Source organism: Mytilus edulis, chromosome 5 (genome assembly GCF_963676685.1).
Source record: "Mytilus edulis chromosome 5, xbMytEdul2.2, whole genome shotgun sequence".
Lineage (NCBI taxonomy): Eukaryota > Metazoa > Mollusca > Bivalvia > Mytilida > Mytilidae > Mytilus > Mytilus edulis.
Genome location: NC_092348.1, coordinates 16,649,550 through 16,674,702, shown reverse-complemented (window position 1 = coordinate 16,674,702; position 25,153 = coordinate 16,649,550). Strand labels below are relative to the sequence as shown.

The 25,153-nt window shown below is 32.0% G+C and overlaps 2 protein-coding genes across 2 annotated transcripts; both read right to left on the bottom strand.

Annotated features, from left to right (window-relative positions):
* Nucleotides 1-3,046: 3,046 nt before the first annotated feature.
* LOC139523113 (toll-like receptor 4) lies at nt 3,047-5,864 on the bottom strand. The gene has a single exon (XM_071316894.1). The coding sequence runs from the start codon at nt 5,785-5,787 to the stop codon at nt 3,205-3,207; it is 2,583 nt and encodes an 860-aa protein (XP_071172995.1). The 5' UTR covers nt 5,788-5,864; the 3' UTR covers nt 3,047-3,204.
* A 7,697-nt stretch (nt 5,865-13,561) lies between these two features.
* Nucleotides 13,562-23,320, bottom strand: LOC139523112 (perlucin-like protein). Its single transcript, XM_071316893.1, has 5 exons — nt 23,215-23,320; nt 21,144-21,235; nt 16,000-16,093; nt 14,535-14,739; nt 13,562-14,046 (listed from the first exon to the last, which is right to left on the bottom strand). Exons 1-5 carry the CDS (start codon nt 23,270-23,272, stop codon nt 14,007-14,009), a joined length of 489 nt encoding a protein of 162 aa, XP_071172994.1. The 5' UTR covers nt 23,273-23,320; the 3' UTR covers nt 13,562-14,006.
* Nucleotides 23,321-25,153: the final 1,833 nt, after the last annotated feature.

Here is a 25,153-nt window from a genome sequence, read left to right as displayed (position 1 = left end):
ATATATATACATATATTTAAAAAAAAAATCTCGTTTGATACCTGCTATTTATGGCATAGTGTAAAATCAAATCCAAACTTGCATAAACATATTTTATCAAATACATACCATTAAAATAAGTATGATATCGTTTAAGTTTTCAAGATTGGGTTTTAGAGACCAAAACTAATTTTATCCTCAGTATACACATCTCCTTTCAGGATAATTTATCGTGATAATAATAACGTAATTTTGAATTTTTTCCCCAGCTGTTTCTTACTTTTCCATTCTTTAACTTTTTATGGAAGCCTTTTAGGGCCATGCTAATTGACTTTTTTACAAAATAGAGGAACTAGTCCCCAAAACTGTTTCAAATAAAGGAACAAGGGGAGGAGGGTTTGTTATATAATCATTGAACCTGTAAATTGAGGTTCGATATTTGTCACTGGACATCAGATAAACAATGAATTAATACACAAGTTGCACCAGTTTATCTTTTTATTTATCACTTTTCTGAAGAAAAAAATCATACTATTGGTAGAGAATTTCACAATTTGTTAAATCAAATTGATAATTTGTTATATCAAATAAATAATCTGTTATATCAAATAAATAATCTGTTATATCAAATTTAATAATTTGTTATACCAAATCAATAATTTCTTATATCAAATTAATAATGTGTTACATCAAATAAATAATTTGTTATATCAAATTAATAATTTGTTATAAATAATATGCTATATAAAATTGGAAAAAATAAATTAAGATGGCCCTAAAAGGCATCTGTAATTTCTCTTATGCACAGGTAAAGATACTCCCGCTTTCTTTTACCGAAACAGCATCCAAACTATTTTTATAACAGACAATTGTCTTTACAATACGTATAGATTGCCCAGAGTTTAGAAAAATCACTCGACTGCATTTGTTTACAGAAATATTTTTCAACAATTTTGAACAAATTAACAATTTTCAATTAAAATTGTTGCTGACGTTTTTCCTTTTTTATTATTTTCTAGTCATAAAGTGTTCATAAAGGTTGCTTTCTAGTAACACATTATTTCAAAGACTTATGTGACTTTTGTATTTCTTGAAATAAATGTGCTGTAGACAATTAACTTGTGGTTACAAGAAAAAGTTTTATCTTAAAACACATCAATATATTTGAGCTCCTATTTCAATAAATAAACTCATCACTCATTATAGATACCAGGATTAAATTTTGTAATTATACGCTTGACCCGCGTTTCGTACACAAAAGACTCATCCAAAAAAGTTAAAAAGGCCAAATAAAGTACGAGTCGAAGAGCATTTAGGACCTACATGATTGATCATGTTATGAGTTAAGAGTAGTTAAAGAGTTAAGCATTTTCATTATTCCCTAGGTAATGACTTGAAATAATAACCTTCTTATCATCTTATGTAATTTGAAAATGTACTTTTGTTAATATGATAGCTTGCTTGTCGGAGTAGCTGACTGAAAGGGTTTCGTTGGTCATATCTTATTTAAGTGGCACCATCACTTCGTCTATTTGTTGTTGTTATATTTTTTCTCCAGTCATTCTTTTCGTCTTTGTTTAAATGTTACGTTTTATATACTTTATTTATTATCAACTATTTGAAAGATTGATCTCTGTGAATATATGGTTGATTAATCTTTGATGGACGTTTTAAAGGAAATATGTGTACTAGATACACACATGAGGGCGTTAGCTTAAATACATTTATATATAATACTTTCATCAAGAAAGTAAATGTGACACAAAAGGATCGATTTCAAGTGTCTTTCAGCTATATGTATTTACGTTATGGAAAATCATGATCAGTGCAGGAAATCAACTTACATTTAATGATGTATTGGTGACATATATTTTCTTACGTGACCTTGGCTACATAAAAGATGAAATTTGTAAACCGAAGTGCGTATTATGGTTACTTCGTATATTCAGTAGAAAGTACAAGATTTTTTTTCAGTTGTGTACGTTGTCCACAAACATGTATTCATAGTTATTATACTGTTGTAGATAACAGTCATGATGTTTACATCATGATGCAATGCATCGTCTTTATAGTTTGTCAATTTCTGAAGTCAATAATGACATGTTTGGCTGCTGCATGGATCCCAATAATGAGACATACAAACCAATTATCTGTTTTGGTTGCTCACACACTTTTGTAAACATGACGGAACCATACGTAATTGTTACACAAATTGGAGGTATAGCTAGGTAAAAGGCAAAATCACAAAAATACTGAACTCCGAGGATAATTTAAAAAGGAAAGTTCTTAATCAAACGGCAAAATCAAAAGTTCAAACTCATCAAACAAATGGTTAACGACTGTCATATTTCTGACTTGGTACATGCATTTTCTTTTGTAAAAAATAAAATGGTGGATTAAACCTGGTTTCAAAGCTTACAGTATAACCGCACAATTTCCCTGGGAAATGCCTGTACCATGCCAGGAAATTGACAGTTGTTTATTTTATTCGGAACGGAACGTTGGTTGCGTTCGTCGAGCTTTACAATCCGCTCAGTCCCTAAATGCTTAAACAAATCTATTATCATCTTTAAAGTTAATCAGGATCCGAAAAATATCTTGGTAAGATTAATATAGTCATCAAATGTTAGTAATTTGAATGAAATAACTTAACTTTACAAAATTAAAAACAAAACAAAAAACAAATATTAAATGATTTGGATAGGAACAATACGTGTTAGTGGAACAACTTTCTTCAGTACCTGTTCGTGACCAAAACTTCCAAAAGGTCAAAAATTAAACAAAAATGTCTTAGAAAATAAAACAAAACGATTCTAAATATTTAATATTATTTTGTATTTTAGTGAAACAGGTACTGTGTATCTAATGAGTAAAAAAATTTATAAAAAAACGTGTATGGAATTTTACTAACAATTATAACAACAATCGCTTTTAGTAGTGGGAAGTACATACAAAGAAGGGTTGTTGTTTGGATACAAGTATCATTACATGCAATTTTAAAGGATTGCGATTTTTTTAGATATTATTTTATTCATTTTAAAATACAAATGATAGTTGTTATCAAAATGACTGTGGTGTATGCAAAATGTAAATATGCTAAAGATTATCTAAACAATTAATTATGATTTACATAACTTTATGATTTGCAAAATCGATTGACATTTCATAAGATAACACATTGATGTTTCCTTCTATAACAATACAATGAAGATTTATGCCACATAATTAATTTGAATGATTAAGAAATAACCACAATCTAAGCTTGTTCCAAACGTTTTCAAGATCTTTATCGTTGTCAATCGGCCATGCAATAAAGGCAAGGTCCTTCCATAAAACAGCTAAGTCGTGCGGAAGTTCCTCCATATCTATTCCTTTGGTTATGACGATAATCTTTTGTAGATTCTGTGAGAAGTGATGATATTTTGCCCGCTCAACTGCATATTGTCCCCATATATCATTCTTAAAGGAAGAAGTTACAATGAATATAATATGTCTGCTTTGTTCAATGCAGTCAGCGAATGTGTCAGCTATAGGCCTCCCTACAGGGAAATCTCTATGTTCTATGCACATTTTCAATCCCCATTTTCTCTCTAATTCAGGCATTAGTATATACTTTATCCATGCCAGTTCACTATCAGGATAATACACGAAAACATCATATTTGAATTTTACATCGATACCCTTTTCTAGAGTGTGTCTAAAGCGTTTGTATAAATAAAATGAAATTCGCCATCTAAAACTGTAAATCAGTGTAAAAGGAAAGAAAATAGCAATAAATGCTACAATAAGACCTATCCCTGCTTTAAGCCACACACCGCTGTCACATCCAGCAAAAAGTTCATTAAAATGTTCAGCAGCAGTACTAGTGTTAATTTCAGATGAATTGTGTAAAAGGCATTTATAGGTTTTATTGCCGTCAAATGTGATATTTGATCTATGAAGCCAACGGATGAAGTCGTAGTTTGTACAATCGCAAACAAATGCGTTGTTGCCCAAATGCAATGTGAAGGGTCCATTTCGTGTATGCAAAGCATCGAAAAATTCTTGAAATGTACGATTAATATTGGTAAGAAGGTTACTTGTCAAATCGAGCTCCATGAGATTTGGTATCCTTGTAATAGCAAGTGGAACTGCTCTTAAAAGGTTATTTGACATATTCAGGTTTGTCAGTCTAGTCATATTTTCAAATATATCTGAAGTCATATTCCACAAAAAGTTATATGAAATATCTAATTTTTCTGTCCCTGAAATAAACGTAAATATGTTTTTCTCGTGTTTGTTTGTAATGTACAAATTTGTGCTTTTCATTACAAGTGTTTTAAGTTGAAATAAAGGATACAGTTGTATCTTATCGAATACTACTCTTGAATCAACTCCCGTTACATCTAGATACTCTATTACAGAACCGTTTGATATGGTTGCCTGATCGACAGTTACACAGAAAGACACATCAAAACGATTTATAATCGCATTCGGGGGTATTTTCCACAAGACTGGTTGCCCGCTGTGTAAAACATGGCTCATATGCACTTCTTTTATTGAAGAGGGTAATGTAATTACTCGTTCTTCAGTGATATTAGTTAGATTACTCACTGCAATAGGTGAATAATTGATAAAACTCAAAGGTATATATGAGTACTCGAATTTCGTGAGGTTTTGAGTTCTATTGAAAAACTGTTTAATATTTTCCAGTCGATGTGCGTGAAATAATGAAAATCGGTTCTCAGATAGTGAAATATTAAGAAAACATTCAGGTCGATTGAATGTAAGGAGTGAACCATCTTCAAAATCTACTATGTTGTTTTTAGAGATATCAAAAACCTCTACGCAAATCGTTTGTAAATACGTCACCATTTCTTTCGTTATATTTACTTCAAAGCTGTATGTACTGTCATTTGTAATCGATTCATCATTCACGTGATGAAAGTTTATCATTTCCATAGAACTATTTACTAAGGGTTTTAGAAGCTGGAAAGCTTGGATTGGATGCACATAAGTATCCGACAAATCTAACACTTTGAGATATGGGAAAGGTTTAAGGGTGTCCTTCTCTACTTTAACAAACTGTTGACATCTATTGATATGCAAATATTCAATACTCCAGTTAAGATTTATGAATGTTGAATTATTCAATACCTCTACTTTACAATGATCAAATTCCAATACCTTCAGTTTATCCATCTTCTTGAACCCTTCTCCAAATACAGGTCTTGGTCCAAGATCAATAGCAAGGGTTTCTAAGTTTACAAGTACTCCAAGTGTTTTGTCCGGATAATAAGTCGGCAATTTTGAATTATTTGAAAATTTCATGTTCCTACTGATATCAAGCAATGATATATTAGCTATGAAGCTAAATAAAGTCGGTTTATATGCTAGAAAGTCCAAATTATTACCAGACATCTTTAGTGTCTTTAATGATGTTAATCCTGTAAAAGCTTTAGATTGTAAGCTTTTTAATTTATTGTTGTTAATTGTCAGGTCAATTAGTACATTCAAATTACTGAAGGCATAATTTTTTAACTCCTCTATTTCGTTATGGTCAATAATTAGAACGTTGATATTGTCCAATAGATTCTTTGGTACTTGTGTGAGGTTCGCATATGAACAATCTACAACGATAGATCCACTTGGTCTTTTGTGCTTTCGGCACTGGTTCTTAATTGCAATTACATAAATCCAACAAACGCATGAGAAAAATAACACAATACTTATCTTGAACATCATCTCACTGGTTATAAAGTCTTCTAAATAGTAGAGTAAACACTCAATTAACGTTGTAATGGACAAATGTGAAAACTTTAAACACATATATTTATATGTTTAAGTACCTCGCTTAAGTGATAACATGTCTAAATTTACAATATCCCATGTGTGTATTTAAATATTACAAATAAAGTAAAATCATACAGGGCAAACAGTTCTCAAGGTCAAATTTTATCACATCATTTAAATAACTATCTTAAGGTTATCAGTATTGGGAAAAAACGAATCCATGTAATTATTTCCTTATGTGAGATGCATAACAAAAAAGGAGTATTACTACTGATAGGCGATTATACTCATATCTTTTAACTTTGATACATTTTGTTAAAAAGACAAAAACAGTTGTATGTGCTAACGATATTTTATTTTTTAGTTTTGGAGATTTAATATAAATGACGAATTGAACATCTTCTTTTGGATTTGCCTGTAGTTTCCTTTGGGGATATCTATTTCAATCCTTCAACTATAAATATATTGCAGGGAAGATACTGTAGAGAATTAGTGCTCGATAAAATTGAAAGTGATATTAATTCTTGCGTTTTGGCAGCATCAATAATAAATTTACTTTGTTCTTTTAGATTTTGAATTTTTAAACAAAAGAAAATCAGTATGCACATTTTGCGTCGGTTACTTTGCTGATTGAAAATAAACCCTTTATCAATTGTTGTTCATTTAACGTTCAGCGGCAAATATTCCAGGAAATGATTTGGTAAGAATTCTTATATCTTATTGAAACAGTTCATTTGCTTGCCTGCAACTCTTCAATTACGAAACTCTCAATTCAACATATGCTTCGGCTGAGATGTAGCTGTTTATAGCAACACATGGAAAACCATACGGACACCCCACGTCAAAGCTCCTACTGATGTACAGGAAATTTCAGGTAACCACGTGTCTCTACATCAGTCAACTATTAACATGAAGGAAATAAAACCATTCGAAACATAAATGAATAAAGGTGATATGTAAAATAAGTCAATGATAATGTAGTGAAAATAACACAATTAATATTTGGAGGTCCATATAGTTTTAAACAAAACACGAGTGTCTATAAAGAGACCAGATAAATATTGAATAAAAACATGGTCAGTAAAATATACGAGCAGAATTTTTTAATCTTTATATCTTACCCTATAAATAGCTGAATTAGATTTCCTTGGTTATGAAAATAACAGCATACTGACTTCAAATTTAATATTACTGAATTCAGCTGTCTATATTATAGATTAGCCGTGTGATCCTGATCAAATCTGTGTTTCACGTCTTCAAAACCACTGAGAAGACGAGGAAACATTTATGGAAACATAAAACCATAATGGAACATTTCCAGCAATTAAAAGATAATATAGATAATGATCCATCTAATAACATTTTAGACGTAGATATCACTGCAGATGAAATAATTAAGTCTATCAAAGCTCTTAAAAATGGGAAAAGTACTGCAATGGATTTGGTATCAAATGAAATGCTTAAATATGGAGGTCAGGCTATATTAAATCCTCTCACAAAGCTGTTTAATTTTATTCTAAATATTGGCCAATTCCCATCTAAATGGAATGATAGTTTCCTAGTCCTTTTACACAAATCTGGAAGCAAAATGGACCCTAGCAATTATAGGGGCATTTCTATCACTTCTAACTTGGGAAAACTTTTTAATAGAGTCATTCATTCAAGATTACTGAAATTTGTTAATAACATATCTCTTATCAGTCAATATCAAATAGGATTTAAACAAAATTGTAGAACTGCTGATCACATATTTTCTTTAAAAAGCATTATTGATCACTATAAAAGTAAAAAGAAGAAAGTATTTGCTGCTTTCATAGACCTACGTAAAGCCTTTGATACCATATGGAGAGTAGGCTTATTTTATAAACTTTTGAAATCAGGTTTACCTAAAAAGCTTTTTAATATTTTTTCTGCAATGTATGAAAATACTACCACTAGAATTAAATTTTCAAATGGTCTTAGTACTGCATTCACTTCAGAGCGAGGTGTTAAACAAGGGGATGTTTTAAGCCCCACACTTTTTAATATTTTTATTGATGATGTTGTAAAAGATTTATTCAATGGTAGCTGTGAACCAGTTAGCGTTGGTGATTTGTCTGTAAATTGTTTATTATATGCTGATGATATTGTATTACTATCAGAAAGCAAAACTGGTTTGCAAGCCAGTCTCAATACTCTTAGTACATATTGCTCAAATTGGAAGCTACAGGTTAATGTTCAAAAATCAAAGGTTTTAGTATTTAACTCTAATGGTAAAACATATCTAAATGAGTTTTTCTATAATGATAATGTCATACAAACTGTCTCCAAATATTGCTACTTGGGAATAATGTTAAAGTGTAATGGCAACTTTAACTTGGCTGTATCCTTACTAATGGAAAAAGCTAGGAAAGCATGTTTTAAGATTAAGAAAACAATTGGATTGGATAATCCTTGTAAACTTTTAGAAAAATTATTTGATTCATTAGTAAGCCCCATATTGCTATATTGTAGTGAGATTTGGGGTGTTTTTGATAATTCGGGAGACAATTCCATTTTGGAAAAATTCCATATGAAATTCATAAAAGAAATTCTAGGTGTTCATTGTAAAGCAATTAATGCTGCTTGTAGAGCTGAACTTTGCAGGCTACCGTTATGCTCAAAAATATCATTTTCTTGTATTAAGTTTTATGATCATATTTTAAGGTCTGAAAACACACTTATATCCAAAGTTTTTCTGGCAACTGAAAAAAATAACCCCTGGACAAAGAAACTTTATTCTATTTTTAACAATCTAGGATTTTCAAACCTAGCTGGGGGAAACTTTTCTATTAAACAATATCTACCAAGTATTAAACAACGAGTGATTGATCAGTGCACACAGGATCAATCATCAAAAATTCATGATTCATCAAAACTAAAATTTTATCAACAATTTCATAATTCAAAGCAGCGTAGTTCTTATGTTGATGTTCTAAGTAATAGATTAGAAAGGTCATCTCTGTGTAAAATTAGATTGAGTGCACACAATCTTGCTATTGAAAAGGGGCGATATTTAGGTTTAGCCACTGACGAACGAGTTTGTAATGTATGTAAATCAGGTGAGGTAGAAGATGAAAATCACTTTTTACTGAAATGTGAAATTTTTTCAAACTATAGATTTAACTTTGAAAATAAGATATTAAATATACTTCCTACATGTTGTAGTGAAAATCAGCTAAATATTAATAGATGTATTAATAGTAATTCTTTAAAAGTCCTGAAAGTGACTAGTTCTTATATATATAAATGTCTGATGTATAGAAACGAGATTTTAGCTTCTTAATTATAACATATTTAAATACTAGTAACTGTATGCTGTATTCATTGTTGTAATGCACTGTAATATGGGCCTTTGCCAATTATTGTAATTGTGTTTGTGCCAATAAAATATTTGTATTTGTATTTGTATATGGAATCTATTTTATATTGAACAAGATTTCATGGCTGTGGGGAAATGTTCCCCGTGTGATTTATAGATGAGAAATTAAATTGTGTGTCCCGATGTGATATCGTGGTACGAAAAGTCAAATGTATCATTGAGTAAATGTCCTATACAGTCCAGCATCTACGTTCGAGAAAACACATCAAAATGATGTTGGCCTTATCATCTGCATCACTTAGGAAATACCATAAATACAAATTAAACTGTCATTTCAATTAAAATTTGTAAGTTAACAGAAACATGTTTTGTTAACCTGATTTTGATGTGATAATTGTTGGATAAATGATTTAATAGTAAATACACAATAAATACACAGCACTGATCCTTAAGTGTTGAGAGAGTATTGTGTCCTATTTGAATAATTATGTGTTTAGTTTATATAAAGAAAGGTATAATTGTTTGAAGCTGAAGAAGAAAATAGTCATTTAATAGAGAAGTTAACAACCACTTTCATGTTTGATTGAAATATTTTTTATATCTTTAATGTACATGTAAATTATAACTAGATATACAAATATATATTGCAACAGGAACAAACAATGTAATTGAATTATTATACATAATCTAATAAAGATATATATATATATATGGCATAAAAAGTTAACAATTATGATAAACCATATTTTTCTGTAAATAAAAAGGTCAAAATAAAAAATTGATTGATTGCGTAATTTAATGTCCTTATTGTCCAGCAACACATATTACATTCATATTAAGTATAAAAACATCTTAATGTAAATGAACAATTGAAATAAATACCCAACCAATACTAAAGATGTTTCCAAAGATTTAGAAATACCCTATTGCTGACAAAAATGCAAATTATTATATTGTAATAAAAAAAATTCTATGAAAAGGCAATACATAAGATTTCATTTTAACTTGTTGTTTTAGTTTAATTCTTCTATGTAGATCCACTAAATTAAAAAAAAAGTTTCTTATCTGTAACAATTATCCTTTAAGTATATAATGACAATTTGAAGTAAATATACGGTACATTACCAGTAATACTCTGTATCTATTGTTATTCTAATTGTTGTTCATGACTTATCATTCAATATAACTTATAACCAGATTTAATATGACCGCAAAACAATGCTGGAAAACCTTTGAGGAGGAGACATTGCTTACGCTCTAAGATCATGAAGATGTCTGATTTACTATTATTATTTTTAAGTGTTTTGTTTTTTGGTAAACCATAATTTGTTATTTGGTGTTTTGTTTTACGCCTAATCATGGTGTTGTTTGCATGTTATCCCTTATAATTGATGCTTGGCCCTTTTCAGTTTTTGTTTTCCTGTTATTGTTGTTGTTGTTGTTATTGTAGACATGGTAGATAAGATAATTTTCATATTTATTGTGTATTTCAGCTAATAGTATGTCTATTTGCAACAATGCTGCAACACATTAGCTACTGAAAGTCTTTCTATATTGCATTTGTTGTCTGTTTTGAAGAGGATCAAAAAGAAAATATATACAAAATAGAAAAGAAAATAACTTCATTGTTATCATGTTATCATTAGATATGTAAGAAGAGTAAAAAGAGATGAAAACATATTTCTGTTGAATCTGTTCATTTCTTTTTCATCTTTATTTGTAAAACATATGCTTACTTTCTCTAAGTCTTTTCCACAGTGAAATATACCCTGTAAGGACTTGACTAAACCTATCCCACACTTCTTTTTCGTCGGGTTTCGATGAAATCAGTGATAAATCAAAATCATTCTTTGTCAGTGTGGTTGTATTCTTGTAGAGACATCTGTCTGTTTGGTTGCAATTTTCAAGGTGCCATTTTTCAGTTATGACATTGTCTTTTGGAAGGCCTTGGAGAGTAAGTGGCAGGGTAAAAACTTGTCCTGTCCTATTTTCTCCAGGGATTGGGTCGGAATAGGTTATCAGTATTACTAAATTATCCATCATCAATATCAGATGACACTCCTGCAAAATGACTAAATTTTCAAGTTCACCGTCCTGTGTCTCATATCTTAGTGGATAACGCTTTAAATATGTATTGTAATAGCATAATTCGTTTACTGTTCTTTCCTTGATTTTTCGCTCTGCTTGAATCAGACTGGTAGATATACCTGTACTGTTTGTAATAGAAAATACGGAGGTGATACTTTTAAATGCATTGCCAGCTCGTCAGTGTTGGCTTGTTGTAAAATGCCAATATAAGTCCTGTTAAATGTATTTAGCATTGCATCATTCAGTCCGTGCCGTTGTCAATATTTCATCATTGTGTTTTGATTTTCGAACAGACATTTTATTGATGAAGGTTTGAAATAGAATTTGAACATCTAAAGGAACATCAAGATACCACTCTTGCACAATGGAGAATTCCTTAATACTGCGTGGTTTTGGCAGGGAAGTTGTGTGGCACACATCGCATTTGTAGGTGTTTGTTTCTATAACGTCCACTTGTACTGGTGTTTCTATGTGGAGAACAGATTCTGTAAGCTTTCCCATGAAAATATCATCTCTCAAATGAAAACGTGCTGTGTCATTGTTTTCTTGTGTATAATTTGGCAATGAATCTTGTGAAAGAAACACAATTTTACTGACATTGACATTGTGGCTTGTATTTAGGAATCGAGAAACATGCTTACTAATATCTTTTGGTTCAATAACTTCTATGCATGATAGTATAATTGTTAATGCATTTGATAGTTTGGACATGGATGTATCTACACATGCTACATTTATTACAGAATCTGGCCACAGAAAGTCCAAGTTTTTCATCAGCTGAGATTCAATTACAACTGGAAAATGACTTTGCCTCCCATGCACCTCTTTATTCTGTGTAATTTTAAATGCTTTCTGTCTGCTAATTCTATGCTTAATTGTAGCTCCTGTGTTGTTTGTCCATGTTTTACTGATTTCATATATTACTTTAAGATAGTCAAGCAATTCCCTTTTCCGTTTGACTTTGGTTTCAAAATTGTCTTTCTCTTTCGCCAAATAATTACAATAATGAGTTTTAAACAATATAATTTTATCCCATTCCTGATCAATAAACAGGAATCTGTAATTAATTGCTAGTGTAGGAACATATACATCTCTAAATTCTGGGTCATTAAAACAGTTGAGATCAACTTCAGCAACAGACTTGTACAAATCTAGCAGTGTTTTGGTGTTAATCTTTGTTTTTCTCAGAAAAGAAGCATTTGCTTGTATCAGTGCCAATTTCTTTGCATACCTTGTAGTCATCAAAATGATTAAAAATAAACTTAGATACTGATGTTGTTGTCACTGCTTTGCCATGAGTAAGGTCTTTGATTCCCTCTTTGTGACCTTTAAACTCCCTTAACACATTGTGCTTGTGCAGTTTTTTATCATCAGGTGTTTGTCTTTCCCTTATAAATTCATAAAAGTCGTCAAAATAAACCAAAGGTTCATCTATTTCTTCTTCTTTGAACTGGTAAAGATCTTTCATTTTTGAAATCTTGTTCCTGATAAAGGGGAAAATTGATGTCTAAGTTTAGAATGTACATAACTATGTATTTTGCAAAGAAAAGCATGAATTTTGATAGTGTAAATAGCTAGAGTAAATGAAAAATTTTCTGTAGTACCGGTACATAATAGATTAAAATTGTGAACAGAATTACAGAAATTTACTATTTTATGAAAGTATGATCTTAGTATTCTACTATAAATCCATATGTTTGTATTGATTTTTGATAACTTTACTGCTGTTTCCACAGTGTTAGTAAAATCCACTGAACAGTAAGCAAGCAAATAACAATCAATCAATCAATTAGACGATGGGGTTGAGCTCTCAAAATATTTTATTAACTACAACTTTTAAATATATCGGCAATGAGGTATGTGCTTTGCTCATTGTTGAAGGCCGTACGGTGCCCTATGTATAGTTGTTAATTTCTCTGTCATTTTGGTGTCTTGTGTAGAGTTTATTGTCTCATTGGCAATCATACCACATCGTCTTTTTTATATTTGTTAAGCTGTTGTATTTTACTATTATAATTAAAAATGTTCTAATACTACGGTGATGTTTTGATAAAAAAAGAAACTTCATCATTTAAGCTTTATTTTTTTCTGTAGTTTCAAGACCGTTTTCACATCTTTTGCAGAACTTTGAGAGCGGTGGATATTGAAAATGTGTCATTTTGTCAAAAATTAGTTAAGAATAAAAGTATCTGAATATCCAAATTAAATCTTATTACACTATCATGTCATTCTTATGCAGTAAAATATTCAATTGCCAGTTAAATATATATCACATCAGTATATCTTTGACATTGTATCATTAAGATTCAATTATCCTGATGATCTTAATTTCCAGTGCATATATATAAAATGCAACTACAGCTCCTATCAAAAATCATGACTTATTAAAACCTATAGTATTCTTAAAACATTGCGTTTTCTTTTTAATATTTCATAGGTTCATGTCAGATGATGTAAAAATTGAAAAAATAGTACTTACCATTTACCTGGTTATTTCTGTACTTGAGTGGTTATCAAAAATTTACACGCTCAGCTTTTGTTTTTAACATCTGTTTGTTAAGTAATATTATCTGTCCCTAATCAGTTGTTGATGACAGATTCATATATCTACTTAACCGTTTTATAATTGAGAGAAGATATGAAATTTACCCTATGTAGGGCTTAGATTGAAGACTGTATAACTCTATCAAAAACCGAAAAATAGTCCCGCTCTCAGACATAATGGTTAAAAAGGGTAAAATTTCTACCCATTGAATTTAAAATGTATGACCTTGTCAAAAATAAAATAAAATCAAGATGGAAGGCACAGTGTTTTTATTAAAAATTTCTATTTTCCAACGCCATGTCCTGGTCCCGATTCCGGATATCTAAAAAAAAAATGGTTAAAATTCATTCAAAAACAAATTCCTTGAAACATGAGTATATCACATTTCACTTTATAGAACAATTGATACCTACATTAACAAAAGTGAAGATAATGCAGTTTAAAAGTATAAAAGGTTTATTGTTGTACTGTAATGTGTGCAGAAAGTTTAGTACATTAACTTTCGCTCCATAGTGTGCATTTATAGGGCGACCTTGAAGTCGGCCCATTGTAAAAATTTAGTTTTAGAGATAACTGATTACTGTAGATGAACACTAACTATGAAATGTACGAAGATTAAATAAAAAATACTTAAATTGTTCTATTCCTGTTCACGTTTACTAATTTTGTAGATGGATCATTAAAACGTATTGGTTTTATGATCTATCAGATATACTGTAAACTCATCCTTTATATGTTTCATTAGCATTTTAATAAAAAAAAAATATATAAACCGACAATGTACGTACTATCAGTGCAGACAATACTTACGTTTTTTCGCAAATAAATCTAAGCGAATTGGTGCAATGAGCATCGACCCAATTAAAATTAACACTCGTATAAATCGCCATACAATTTTCTGCTCTTGCCCCCTCAGGTTCTCCTGGATACCAGCCATTATAAACTACAGGGGCGTCTGTGCCTACCCATGTCCATGATCCCTCAACAACTTCATCATTTCCACCTAACCAGTAATCTATACATAATCAAAGTATATGGAAATACATAAAACGAAAATTTATCTTAATTAATGTGGTGCATTCAAAGTGCTTTTCTAGATTTACATTTATCAGAAAGGCCAAGACATTGGCAATACAAGGACATGTGTTTTACTATTATAATTTGCTATCTAATAGTTCGTTATTATGTATGTTGCATTTTCGTTTGTTTTTGTTGCACTTCAGTGTTTCTGTTATTTCGTTGTTTTCCTCTTATAGTTGTTGTGTTTCCCTCGGTTTTAGTTTGTAACCCGGATATATTTTCCACCCTTAATCGATTTATGACTTCCGAACAGCGATATACTTCTGTTGCCCTTATTTACTATAAAGTATGTTTTTTAATTGTTGTTAAAGTCTGTTCTGTGACCTATAGTTAAGTACATCCTCGATATTTTGGTTCCTGGTTAATAGTTGTCTCATTGGCTTATCTCCTTATTTTCATATAAATACCTGTGTTCTTGGGGAACAATATGAACGAATGGAACATAAAACAAGAGGTATACAAAATAATAACAAATTCTCTTTAGACATGAAATACTGATAGGTATGACTTTGATATTGAACCTCCATTACATATTAATATTGACGCATAGATATATTAAGATTAAGTTTGGAGCGGAAATTTTCAACTTAAAATCAGTTGTTAAATTTTCAAAATACCGAGTTTACAGTCACATTTGATTCTCGATTTTGGTGATGTTCGTGTTGCTCAGCGCATTTTTGTTGTTGTAGAGCTTTGTATTTCAAATAAACACAGGAAAAAAAGAAAGAATTTGGGGCAACATCAAGTTCTAAATCATCAAATATAACATACAATGATTTTTTTTTAAATGTCCAAAGCATGATTGGTTTAGAACACAAGTCATCAAAAAAACAAACAAGTTTCCCGTTTTCATTCCCGTTATGTCCAGATTTTCCCCATACCGTTTAGTAGTCATCATTGAAAAAACACATACATTATTTATTGAAAACTGTTGATTTTAGATTGGAGTGCATTATTGTCAACCTAACTAGGATTTTATTGCCCCTTTAATATTTACGGTCAAATCTTGTTGTTGTTGGGAAAATTTTAAGAGAGTAACGAAACTCAAAAGGGTATCTGTATGAACGGAATAAACACACCAATCACTGTCTTCACTTCATAAGTTTAGTGAATGACAAAATGGATCAATTCATTTATTATTCATAATCACTTTTATATTATTTTAAAATACTCCTCCATAATTTAAAAGACTTACTGTGTCCAAAAACAGTTGCAAAATATTTGAGGTAGGTATTCTCTGTAGCAGTCTGAACTGAAGCTAATTCCGCTCCGTGGCCTCTACATGAACTCTTTTGTTTTTGTAAATGGAGAGATTGAAAGCATATTAAAAGAAATAAAATAAAAATACCTTGCACAATAGTGTATATCATAACACGCTGATAGTGAATGGAATAGGCGAAGATATTCAATTAAGAATTGAAAGCTCCCTTTTGTAAATTTATTTGGGTGTAAAAGCGTTGACAGAAATACATGTCGGAAGCGCATCATTCTAAAATGTACACACGATTAAAGCTTTAACAACCCTAAAAAATACTAAAAGAAGCAGTCAAAACTTTTAATTACAATTTTTTTGCTACGATCATGAAAACTCGATTTCTATAAAGTTTTTTTCTTTTATTAATCTGTGCACTCTATTGTGGAAGCTCGTGTCATCATAAATGGTATTTTCATTTTGAAATGAAGGATTATTTCAGAATAACTAAATATTGCAATTAGCCAATCAAACATGATGTATCTATTAATGACTTGCTGCCATTTATACAAAAGCCGTTAGGTATTCATCACATTCGCACAAAACTTTATTGATTACCCCTTTCAAAACTTCATTCTCTGTTCAATTTATGTTTGGAATCCACTGTTACAAACCCTCATTCAAACCAATACAAAATTACAGCTATAATTTCGGATATTGCAAGTCACAGACTTTTCAAGCCAGTCCGCATTGGCAAAGATGAAAAAGAGAAAATATTTTTTCTTAATCTTTGCTTTGCCAACAAAGGTATCGATGGCGTCAACTTAAGCAATATCCTTCATCATAAATTAGTTCAATCGAAAATATCTCCTTATTTCCAAGACCAGTCTGTACCAATCATTTCTTATACCTATACCAAACCTATTGCAACTAAAATTTTCAATTACAGACACGTTTTGCAGGATCTCGATATTGACGACTTCAAGTCTAAACCTCCTGATTGCACTTGTGCTAGTTCCCAATTCACATATAATCCTGCTGGCCACGTTATTACCGGTGACCTCAACATTGTTAATAACACTTCTCTACGAAATGTGTTATCGAAAGGTCCGAAATATCGTGAGCCTAAATCCATTAATTGGAAATACAACTTTAAAATTTTGAAAGACTCAGTTGAGGATTATGCCAGGCAATGGACTAAGCGCGATAAGGAAGACGTAGACACTCTTTCCGAATGGATTAAGGCAGTGAGGTCGTTAATACAAATCAGAATTACGAAACTGAATGGGTCTATCAATGCCCATGCTACGTCAATCTTTAAAGACCCAAATGTTGCTAAATACTTATCCGACCTCCATGATTAATATGTTGTTGTCCCCGCAGACAAAGCCCCAAATAACATCGATTTTGTCTGTAAAAGTCACTACATTAATTGCTTGATAAACGAATTAGGTATAGACAATTCACTTGGAAACTCAACATATACCCTCACGACACTTACCAAAGAGGAAATCCTGGATAATCATAGGTCTGTTCTTTGTTCCTTTGAAATTTCAACCAAAGATGAAGAACTGGATCTTCCATCACTGTATTGGATACCTAAACTACATAAGTGTCCTTACAAACAACGGTATATTGCTGGGTCTTCCAAGTGCTCCACGAAACCTCTTTCGAAATTATTAACATCTATTTTATCAGCAATCAAAGACGGGCTTCAAAGTTATTGTGAAACTGCCTATTCTAGAGGTGGCGCGAATCAGATGTGGATAAATAAAAATTCCAAAGATCTTTTAGAGTACATACAATCTAACTCTCTTTCATCTTGTAACAGTATTAAAACCTTTGACTTTTCTACTATGTACACAAGTATTCCACATTCCAAACTAAAAGACAAATTGAAAGAGTTGGTATTCCTTTGCTTCATGAAAAAGAATGGCCAACGTAGTTACAAGTATCTTGTCTTAGGGAGGGATAAATCATACTTTGTAAAGAATCACTCTGATTCAAACAAAAAATTCTCTGAAACCGATATTATCAAGATGCTTGATTTCTTGATTGACAACATATTTGTAACGTTCGGAGGACGTATTTTTCAACAGACTGTCGGCATCCCAATGGGAACAAACTGTGCCCCTCTACTTGCCGACTTGTTTCTTTATTATTATGAGGCTGACTTCATGCAGGAACTTCTTAGGAAGAAAGATAAGAAGTTAGCAATATCCTTTAACTCTACTTTCCGCTATATAGATGACGTTCTTTCACTAAACAATTCAAAATTTGGTGACTACGTGGAACGCATCTATCCCATCGAATTGGAGATAAAGGATACTACAGATACAGTTAAGTCGGCTTCATATCTTGACTTACATCTAGAAATTGACAATGAGGGTCGGTTGAAAACAAAACTTTACGACAAAAGAGATGATTTCAGCTTTCCAATTGTGAACTTTGCATTTCTAAGTAGCAACATTCCAGCAGCACCTGCATACGGGGTATATATCTCCCAATTGATACGATATTCCCGTGCTTGCATTTCCTATCATGATTTTCTTGATAGAGGGTTACTGCTCACAAGGAAGCTATTAAACCAAGAGTTCCAAATGGTGAAGTTGAAATCATCCCTTCGTAAATTTTACGGACGCCATCATGAGTTGGTTGACCGTTATGGAATAACCGTTTCACAAATGATATCAGATATGTTCTTTACGTCGTAACTACAATCCCCTTCCCTTTCATGAATGTGACCTACCGAATTAGACTATTTACCGGATTTGTAATCACATAAGCAACACGACGGGTGCCACATGTGGAACAGGATCTGCTTACCCTTCCGGAACACCTGAGATCACCCCTAGTTTTTGGTGGGGTTCGTGTTGTTTATTCTTTAGTTTTCTATGTTGTGTCATGTGTACTATTGTTTTTCTGTTTGTCTTTTTCATTTTTAGCCATGGCGTTGTCAGTTTGTTTTAGATTTATGAGTTTGATTGTCCCTTTGGTATCTTTCGTCCCTCTATTAACAAAGAGGAAATCCTGGATAAGCATAGGTCTGTTCTGTGTTCCTTTGAAATTTCAACCAAAGATGAAGAACTGGATCTGCCATCAATATATTGCATACCTAAACTACACAAGTGTCCTTACAAACAACGGTATATTGCTGGGTCTTCCAAGTGCTCCACGAAACCTCTTTCGAAATTATTAGCATCTATTTTATCAGCAATCAAAGACGGGCTTCAAAGTTATTGTGAAACTGCCTATTCTAGAGGGGGCGTGAATCAGATGTGGCTACTTTAAAATTCCAAAGATTTTTTAGAGTACATACAATCTAACTCTCTTTCATCGTGTAACAGTATTTAAACATTTGACTTTTCTACTCTTTACAATAGTATTCCACATTCCAAACTAAAAGACAAATTGAAAGAGTTGGTATTGCTTTGCTTCGTAAAAAAGAATGGCCAGCGTATCTTGTCTTAGGGAGGGATAAATCCTACTTTGTAAAGGATCTCTCTGATTCGAACAAAAAATTCTCTGAAACTGATATTATCAAGATGCTTGATTTCTTGATTGACAACATATTTGTTACGTTCGGAGGACGTGTTTTTCAACAGACTGTCGGCATTCCAATGGGAACAAACTGTGCCCCTCTACTTGCCGACTTGTTTCTTTATTATTATGAGGCTGACTTCATGCAGGAACTTCTTAGGAAGAAAGATAAGACGTTAGCAATATCCTATAACTCTACTTTTCGCTACATAGATGATGTTCATTCACTAAATAATTCAAAATTTGGTGACTATGTGGAACGCATCTATCCTATCGAGCTAGAGATAAAGGATAATACAGATACAGTTAAGTCGGCCTCATATCTTGACTTACATCTAGAAATTGTCAATGAGGGTCGGTTAAAAACAAAACTTTACGACAAAAGAGATGATTTCAGCTTTCCAATTGTGAACTTTCCATTTCTAAGTAGCAACATTCCAGCAGCACCTGCATACGGGGTATATATCTCCTAACTGATACGATATTCCCGTGCTTGCATTTCCTATCATGATTTTCTTGATAGAGGGTTGCTGCTCGCAAGGAAGCTTGGTTGACCGTTATGGGATAACCGTTTCACAAATGATATCGGATATGTTCCTTACGTCGTAACTACAATCCCCTTCCCTTTCATGAATGTGACCTACCGAATTAGACTATTTACCGGATTTGTTATCATATAAGCAACACGACGGGTGCCACATGTGGAGCAGGATCTACTTACCCTTCCGGAGCACCTGATATCACCCCTAGTTTTTTGGTGGGGTTCGTGTTGTTTATTCTTTAGTTTTCTATGTTGTGTCGTGTGTGCTGTTGTTTGTCCTTTTCATTTTTAGCCATGGCGTTGTCAGTTTGTTTTAGATTTATGAGTTTGACTGTCCCTTTGGTATCTTTCGTCCCTCCTCTTTTACGTATAATGAAACACACATGTACATGTACTGAACTGATTCGAAAATATAGATAAAGTCACAGATGTGGTATGATTGATAATGAGACGTAGCTATGACAGCCGCATCAAATTCAATTATATTTACCACGATGCGTGAACAAAGTTTAAATGACGTAATTATAAGCAATTATTTTATACTTATTGACGACTGTGTAAGCATGGATTAGTACAGTTTAGTCCTCCGAGATGCACATCAAGATGCATCGATGCAAATACACAACTGTAAATAGTTTGTCTAGTTTTGATGTAGATTCCTTCCTGGTAATATTTTATCCTAGACATATAGTAAAAGGATCCGAACTGTATCAGTTAGACGTCCAAAGAAGACGTACAAAATGAGAAAAAAGAGCCAGAAAATTATTGGAAGGACCTTCCAGATCTTACACAAAATTCCTCTTGAAGGGATCTGTTTGTAGACTATGTTTAATTTAGGCCCAACCACTTTTTCAACTTACTTTTGATCAGTTTTTTGTCCACAAACGAAATGAATGCATTCACCTAGGGGAAATATTAAGTTTTCTGACAAACATTGCATTTTCATAATTGATTGATGGAAATTAATTTTGTGATTTTAAAAATAATTGTGTGGTCTTTATCTCGTTAGATCAAATACTTTATTGTCAGCGTTTTTGCCATTTTTGTAATCAAATTTTTAACCTACCCTTGCTGAATGCCAATTTAATCCTGTAGTACTAAACCAGTAACAAGTTTTCTCATAATGCTGCCATCCGAGTTGACACTCACTTGAAACTTCTAAATATTGAGTAAAAGAGAAGTTAATTATTTACAACAGACTTCATACAACGCAGGAAATACTAGAAGTACAAAATTTAAAGCACTGTGATTTATAGACCGAACGTTATATTGGTCAAATATTATTCAATTTTTCACTTATTAAAAAATTGTAAAAACATCGCTGAAAATTCAAAATCTACTATTGCCATTAGTTTTTTATGCATTGTATCTTACATATTGTTCCTTGAATTCAATTGACAATGAAATCTTTTTTATGGAATCGCATTCAAACAGCGTCGACAAGTAATGCTAGATCCTGGTTAAAAAGTTGAAATTTTTTTAATCTTAAAAATCAACATACAAAAAACAAATTTATTTTGCTTCTTTCAAGTACTATAGTTATCATGATTGATAATTTAGTCTTAAATGTATGCTTTTTTATTAGTTGCTATTTGTTTTAAAGTAAAGGTCAATATCTGTTCTAATGTGGGTTCATTTATTGTCGTGGGAAATGATTGAGGAAAACTTGCATTTTCGTGGATTTTTGATTTCGTGGTTTGGCCTATCTCTGCATACAAAGCCTATATGAAATTTGTTATTCGTTGAACATTTTATTTCGTGGTTTACCTGTACCCAGGAAAACAATGAAAATTTGTATCCAACGAATAATAATGAATCCACAGTATGTGTCTTTTATATAAAATGTAGAACAGTATTTTATCAGAAATCTTTTCTTCCATCAGTTATTGGATCCTCGAACATCCAAACCAAACCAAGCCGAAGTTAACCCCCACCGCCTTCTGTATGTGCCGGTCCCAAGTCAGGAGCCTGTTATTCAGTGGTTGTCTTTGTTGCTATGTCACATATTTATTTTTCGTTCATTATTATGTACATACATTAGGCTATAAGTTTTTTCTCGTTTGAACTGTTTTAGATTTGTCATTTCGGGCCTTTTATAGCTGGCTATGAGGTATTGGCTGTGCTCATTGTTGTAGTCCGTGCTTTGACCTATGATTGTTTACTTTTTTCACATTGTGACTTGAGTGGAGAGTTGTCTCATTAACATATATATATATGTAAAGATATATGTCACAATGTGACTTTAAATTTGTTAAACATATTTTAGAAAAAGAAAAAAAAACTGTTATAGTCAATTCCCTCTCATTAGTAGCATTGCCGTTCCTTTATTCATGTCTATTTACAGACATTTTATGTAATATATCCTATGCGATGCAATGATTGGTTTAATAAAGTATGCGTATACGTATTGTTAGGACTAATTTTAGCATGCCAAAAATTCTCCATAGATTTATTTTTTATGAATAAGGAAACATAATGCATTTTTCTTTGTTTATTTATATTACAAAACAAATGTAGTCAATTTGTCCGTCTAGATTGGAGACTCAGATTACACTCAATGCAGTTGTAGAATCTACATGCAAATGTGTTTTCCGAGTAAAACCAAATCAAAACAAAGCATGAAGATATAAAATACTTAATGAACTAAACAAAAGCTATATTAAGGGTAGTACAATTACCTCTGCTTTACTCTTTGGTAGCCCCAAATATATTCTATCAAAAATAGTTTTACAGTGATGATATCAATGATCATTTTTTTTATCAATATTGGGTAGTGGAAAAAAATACATCATATAGGCGCAACTCTGATTTGTCAAGGAAGCATGCTGACTTTATAATATTTGTTTCTTTGAGCTTATTTATTACAATGAACATCGGGTGAAACATGCAGGACAGTTGAATTTACAAACGGTCAGGCAGACAGATGGACTAACAGAATGACCTTACAAACCGAAAATTGGGTGTAAGAATCAAAAACATACCCGCTTTCCATAAAATGTAATTTCGTCAAAAACTTATCAATCGTAAGAAGAAGAAAAAACGATGTGAACAATCACAGAGAATAACGAAGGGATCAAAGTTTAAGAAATAAAACACAAGAGAAAACTGATCTACAAAATAATTCATATCAGCCTTACCTGAAAAAAGGAAGAAAACCCAAAACAGTACGGCGAAATACATGACAGAAGTCGACATACGTAACTGAACGATAAGACTACATTGATAGATAAACCTGTTTGACCTGTGCATTAAATATACTGAGCAAAAAAAGTTTAGCACTTTTTTAAAACTTTTTTGTTGTTGTTGTTTCTGGAAAAAATATATTTAAACATCATTAATATAATCCTTAGTTTTACCTGTAATTTAAAAAAGACGTACTTTTTTCCTGGTGATTGATTTCGCGCCATTTTAGCTTTGCACGTGTAATTGACGTTTTACCTTCTGTTCCTGTACTTTTAAAACGATATTTAAAATTTCTTTTTCACTAAAGTTCAGAAGCATACCATTGATAAGAAAAACACATACACCTTTGAAAAAGTTGCATGGGGTGTCAACCAGGGCTCCCCGAACATGACCGTCAGAAAGGTCTTGGAATGGTTGATGCCGGAATGAGCGTTGCTGACATCGTGGCTCGATTTAATGTGCATACAGCAACAGTTTAGAGACAAACAAACAGATATCGACAAATTGCAACTGCACAGGATAGGTCGATATCTCGTAGACCAAAAAAAACTATTGTCAAGGGAGGAGCGCTACCGTTGCTTTTCGTTAACACGTGACAAGGTTTTTCCGGCCACAAAGGTAGTGCATTGACTAAGGGCAGCTGTTGGTGTGCCTGCCTATCCTTCTTTGGTGCACTTAGGGCATGGCTGAGAAATTGATATTGAATAACACTATATTCATTATCGCATTTTGACCCTCCCGCGCTCCATACAAAGAAAATCCTAATGAATGTGAGTGATACACATCCATGTTGCTTCTGACATGTCATAATCCCTTTTTTTTATTATTAACATTATACGTTTTTATGATTTTGTAATAAAATAGAATTTCACATTTTTGTTGCTAAACTTTTTGGCTCAGTATATATACATATAAGGCTGTGTTTGATTTTTGAACTCAAGATTTCTATTTGTATGTATATATCTGGAATTACTTATATTGTGTAAGCTTGAAGTCAAATTATTTCAAACTTGCTTATTGGTCACGTGATAGTGTGCTCGTCTAGAGGTAGTGTGCTTGTATCGTGGTAGTTTGCTTGTCTCGTGGTAGTATGCTTGTCTCGTGGGAGTATACTCGTCTCGTGATAGCGTGTTTCGGGTGGCTCAAACAACAGAATTGAAAACTGGAATTTGCTACTTTTCTGCTAAGCAAGTGAAATTGGGGAGCAAGTGCAAATACTACTGGTTAGTTCGGATTCAGACCAATATAAATTGGTTTTTGGGGCATATATTTTCACGAAACAAGCATACTTACACTAGACGAGCACACTATCATGACATGATCACACTTAGCCAGTTAAAATATGAAATAATTTAACCTCACACTTACACAATATAAGTAGTGATCCATATATACAAATTATTGTTAAATTCAAATAGATAATAACTATTGACCCGTGTCTGAGAATATATTTCTGGATATTAACGTTGATTTTCTGATAACTCGTGTCTTCATTTTTTCTTTGATCAACACATTGGTTGCTTCGAAATCACGTTTTTTTCTCAGATTTAAATGCACTGCGCATGAGAGCAAATCGGAACCCCATTTTTAACAGAAACATAATCAAATTTCACAATAATACAACAATCCAAATTTGATTAAGGTATAACTTGCCTGGTTCAGCAATACGAGTGAAAACTGTGCAAAAATCCTGTTTGATATTATTTTCTCCCATAGGATTTCCAAAGATCCTACAGGATAAAGTCTTAATTCCATAAGCTATTTTTAATATTCCTTAGAATAAAAATATTCATTAGAACAAATACAAAATATCTTCGGAGAAAACACAGCTTTTCCAGTGGATATTTTGATTTCCTATTGGATATATTTTTGTAATAAAATATCAATGTAGGA